The sequence below is a fragment of the Agrilus planipennis genome, unplaced genomic scaffold (assembly GCF_000699045.2).
Source record: "Agrilus planipennis isolate EAB-ADULT unplaced genomic scaffold, Apla_2.0 scaffold129, whole genome shotgun sequence".
Classification (NCBI taxonomy): domain Eukaryota; kingdom Metazoa; phylum Arthropoda; class Insecta; order Coleoptera; family Buprestidae; genus Agrilus; species Agrilus planipennis.
Genome location: NW_020440212.1, coordinates 169383 through 174497, shown reverse-complemented (window position 1 = coordinate 174497; position 5115 = coordinate 169383). Strand labels below are relative to the sequence as shown.

Below are 5115 nucleotides of genomic sequence, written 5' to 3'. Positions count from 1 at the left end.
CCTCTACAAATGAATAAATGCTCTATTGAATTTTTTTTTAATATTAGTAATAGAATGGTAGGTATATACATAAACTATGCATATTGATGTACCAAAAAGAACAAAATTATTAAAGATTATTTTCACAATATTTTGCAGTCCTTTTCTCTCGCTTAATGTAATATGAACTCCCTATTACTCATGCAAATTAAATTACCATTGTAGAGAATTATCACTGTATTTTGCAATTTTTAATAATTGTACACAAAAGGGGCTAAAACATTTTAAATTCGCTTATTGTTTTTGGCTATGATTTGGAATTTTGCCTTGGTTTTATATTTAATTTTTTGAGCCCTAACTTAACCTTTTAGTAGAGGCACGATCCAATAAAAAAAAATACAACGTGTAATTATACAACACGCTACTGAAGTGAAACTTCTTCAAACACACAAACATACCTGGATAAGGGTTAAGGAATTGTTCTAATGGTATTATTTGTACACTATGAATTTAAATTTTACACTATACTTGTCGGAGTTGCCTGTAACGAACGTTGCATGATTTCGTTACACAGCAAGTCGCATGTCGCATGAAACGAACTTACCCTACCGTGCGTAAAGAAGTTTCACTTCAAAAAAATTCAAAGATATTTCCCTGCCTCTCACGGATTTTAAAGTAGGGATCACTCCTATTTTTTTTATAAACGGAAACATTTTTAAGGCGACTAAACAATTCAAGCCCCGTTTACGTACAATTAATAGTAGCTAAATTTTATTTCTATGGTCGGATATACCTTTGTAGACACTTTATCCAACAAACGGCTTATCGATGCAGCCATTTTAGCTACTTGGAACGTTAGTGATGGTAAAACTGGCTATGAAAACGTTTATAATTGTCACAAGAAAAATTCCAGCTACGACATAATTGTTTATAGTTTTGGCGCTTTGATGCTTTGATTTTCCTTTCAGATCCAATCTACCCTTAAATATGAGGGCCACGCCCACTCCCACTTGAAGAATCAAGGAAACGATTATAAGAAACAGGTTCACATAAAATGTGGAGCTGTGTCTGTTAAATTCGATTATATAGCGCAATTGGTTTGCGTTCGCTGTTATAAGAGCAATATCCATCATACCTGAAACAGAAATCAAAACACTTACATATAGGAAGCTGAGAAAACTGAAAACAAGAAAGATAATGTGCAGTAATATCTTAATTGGAAAGGTATGTACATAGTGGTTAAATAACATATTTTTTCCTCGATTTTTGATAAAATAAAAAAAGCATTTCATTAGCACGGTTTCTATATACCACAGTGTGCAAGATGTGACCGACCTTTTCTCTAACACAATTTATTCAGAATACAGGGTGAAAAATGCGACAACATTCCTGCAACACGGCACTTTCTTAACACTGCTCCTAGACAGCACAGTTTGAGAAATGCGGTCGACCCCTTACAACACATTTTCTTCAAGAATACAAGATAAAAAATGTTACAATATTCTTGCGACATGGTACTTTATTAACACGGCTCATACACAGCACACTTTTAGAAATGCGGCCAACCTCTGACAACACAATTTCTTCCAGAATACAGGGTAAAAAATATGATAAGATTCCTGTAACATGCCAGATTCTTCACACAGTTCCTAGACAGCACAGTTTGAGAAATGCGGCCGACCTCTTACAACACAATTTCTTCAAGAATACAAGGTAAAATGCGACAAGATTCCGGTAACACGGCACTTTCTTAACACGGCTCCTAGATAGTACAGTTTGAGAAATGCGGTCGACCCCTTACAAGACAATTTCTTCAGAATACATGGTAAAAAATGCGACAAGATTCCAGAAACACGGCACTTTCTTAACACGGTTCCTAGACAGCACAGTTTGAGAAATGCGGTCGACCCCTTACAAGACAATTTCTTCAGAATACATGGTAAAAAATGCGACAAGATTCCGATAACACGGCACTTTCTTAACACGGCTCCTAGACAGTATAGTTTGAGAAAAGCGGTCGACCCCTTACAACACAATTTCTTCGGAATAAAAGGTAAAAAATGCGACAAGATTCCTACAACACGGTACTTTCTCAACACGACTCCTAGACAGCACAGTTTGAGGAATACGGCCGACCCCTTACAAGACAATTTCTTCAGAATACATGGTAAAAAATGCGACAAGATTCCAGTAACACGGCACTTTTTTAACACGGCTCCTAGACAGTACAGTTTGAGAAATGCGGTCGACCCCTTACAACACAATTTCTTCGGAATCAAAGGTAAAAAATGTGATAAGATTCTTGTGGCACGACACTTTCTTAACACGGTCCGTATACAACACAGTGTGAAAAATGCATTGTCTTATAACACCATTTTGTTAGACTACAGAGCAAAAAATGCCACAAAGTATTAAACGGGAAAAGAAAATGGGACACTTCCATAAACGATATTGTAATTAATCACGATTACACATAACGCTGTAAAACAAAGGTAGATCTTCCAGAACTCACGATTAATGAGGTTGTATACATATACTTAATGAGAAAGCTTGTATTAATCTTTTTACTATACTGTCTTAACAGGAATTCGCTACACTATTTCTGTTGAATTTGTAAGGATTTAGTTGTTTTTTTTTTGCATGTTTTGTCATGTCTTTGTTTGATACGAGCGGTGTCTAGCTCAAAGGCAAGTGCCGCGCTGGGGGCTGTGAACAACATTTGTGTTTTTGATTTGTTTAGTCTACCTATAGTGGTGGAAATAAGAGTAAGTAAAATTTGGTATTTTTAGTTTAGTCAGTAATAGATAGTAGTAAGCGCAACATGTATTGAAGTAGTCCCGTTTTCCGCATTTTAAAATATAAAAGTTAATTCTCGTTTTGATATCTTCGTTGTTTATTTTCAACAAAATAATTTCCCTTGGATTCAGTTCCAATTGAAAATTGTGTTAAGCGGAAATAGATTAATTGATTTAGTTTATATGCTTCTCAAATTACTTATATCTAACAATTAAATCGCAATGAGGTAGTGGTATTAAGACGACTAAATTTTGATTAAAAAGGATACGGATGTCGTACAAACTGGGACCGGGAAGAAAAATGTGTCGGGCACGAGTCTGTTATAAATTTTCTACGTGGTTCTTTTCCATATTTATTTTGAGTTCACTGAGCCGACCGAAGTAACCGACGGTAAATAACTGCTGCACTTAGCCTTCTAGATGTTAACGGTCGTAAATTAGTCCTCCGAGAAAAGACGGGAAAAGATAGGGACAGGAAACGAAGTGAGCAGCAAATCGCTTATTTATTTGCTGCTAAATTTCGAAAGAGACAGACGATGAATTAGTGGGTCGCTGCTACCCGTAATGAGGTCCTTTATAATTTTGAAATTTTCGAAATTAAGGAAAGAGACAAGACACGTCTTCACTTATTCCCTCTTTTGTTTTTAATTTGATTGTTCCATATCAATCTTCGTAAAAGTGATCTACAGAATTCACGCAAATAAAATATAAGGACTTACGGAAATAATAAAACTGATTCTTGCTGATGGGCGGATTTTTTGAAGTTATACTTCTTTAGGCGCGTTATGAAAAACTGATGAGAGTGAAATTTCAAGATGCGCGCGCATCACTGTAACACAAAATTAACAGGATGAAGTTGCCCACTCAACCGAATTCATTAAGTCTCGGAAAAAAGCTACCAACGAAATAGAAATAAAACCTCTCTTAGTCGCGCATGTTGGTACGCTTGTCGCCTCTGATCACTGTTTTCATATTTATTTATAATATTTATCCACATGGTTTTAGTTTTTACAGTCACAACACGTGTTTTATTTTCATACAAGTGCGAATTATATATGTGGCAATAAAATATATTCAGTAGTGATTTAAATTGAATATTTGGATTAATATTATTTACTATTTGTGAATATTAGTGAAAAAATTGTGCTAAAATACTTTTTTAAGTGCTCCAATATAATTGAGGTTAGTTATCCCTATGTATTATTTATTGATATAAATTAAAATATCATTATTTAATATAATTAATAAAAAATATTATTTAATGATGCCAAAGAAGTATAACTTCTCACGCGCGTACATAAGTACACGCACCCATTTTTTTTTTACTTTTTTTACTTGAAAATAAAAGAAAAAAAGAGTCGTCATGATTATACGTACCCGAAAGCATTTCCAGACCAATCTCGGTCCAAAATTTCATTAAATTTTCTTAAAAACAAATTCAACTCCAGAAAGTAATTTTTGAATAGTAGTTTTAAGTTTATAAGCAGAATAGAGACCCAGGCTGTAATTATTTACTAATATATAAATAACTTTTAGCCTAAATTCCGCATTTTTACGGGCATTTAGTTTTAAATCGCTTTTTTTTTCTCGTGTATCGCTGCTGAAGATGTCTAAGAGCTCTGTCGCATTCCATGCAATAATATTCCTATTCATATACAGTCGAACCTGGATTAACGAAAACTGGATAAGTGAGAAAACTCTATAAAAGACAAAAATAGTCAGGTGCCGTTATTTTAAGCCCTGAAAACCTCTGAGTGACAGTGTATGTACCGGATAATGCCTAGTTCCCTCACATATACCTGTTTTTAATTAGGGTTAAAATTTTCAGTACGTCGAATTTCCTCCTAATTATACATCAATTGCCTCCCAACGGCGGCGGATGACCTTGAGTGCTAACTGCCAATATAAAGTCATAAAGAGTTGTTTAAATACAGCCTCATATCACATATTAATGTTAATATTATTCACATATTATAGACACCACATCATCCTCATATTTATCAATTTGCCAATGTTTTACTAGATTTTCAATGTTTATGTTAAAATACGAAGTGTTTCATCTAATTTTAAAAAATTGTTAATAAGACAAACTAAAACTAATTAAGTATTTCTAGATGATTGCATCAAAAAGCTAGACGCACACGAATTTCCAAACATTGAATTTGTTAAGGTAGTGGGAAACCATTTTAAAATTAAATAACTAAACATTTCATAACTGATATGTGTTTTCTTTCTGAAATTATTGTATCTTTAATTTACTGAAGTACTGAAGTGCACTATAAATATATATTTATTTTCGATAAATAAAATCGGTAAGTAGTCGTTAACTTAATTATCGGAG

At 33.8% G+C, this 5115-nt stretch overlaps 1 protein-coding gene across 1 annotated transcript in view; it reads right to left on the bottom strand.

Annotated features, from left to right (window-relative positions):
• Positions 1-558: 558 nt before the first annotated feature.
• LOC108734483 (ninjurin-1-like) overlaps positions 559-5115 on the bottom strand; it is a 25771-nt gene continuing 21214 nt past the window's right edge. The window contains exon 3 of the mRNA XM_018466069.1: positions 559-1114. Within this exon, the coding sequence (XP_018321571.1) occupies positions 819-1114 (296 nt within the window). The 3' untranslated portion in view covers positions 559-818. The remainder of the gene's footprint in view (positions 1115-5115) is intronic.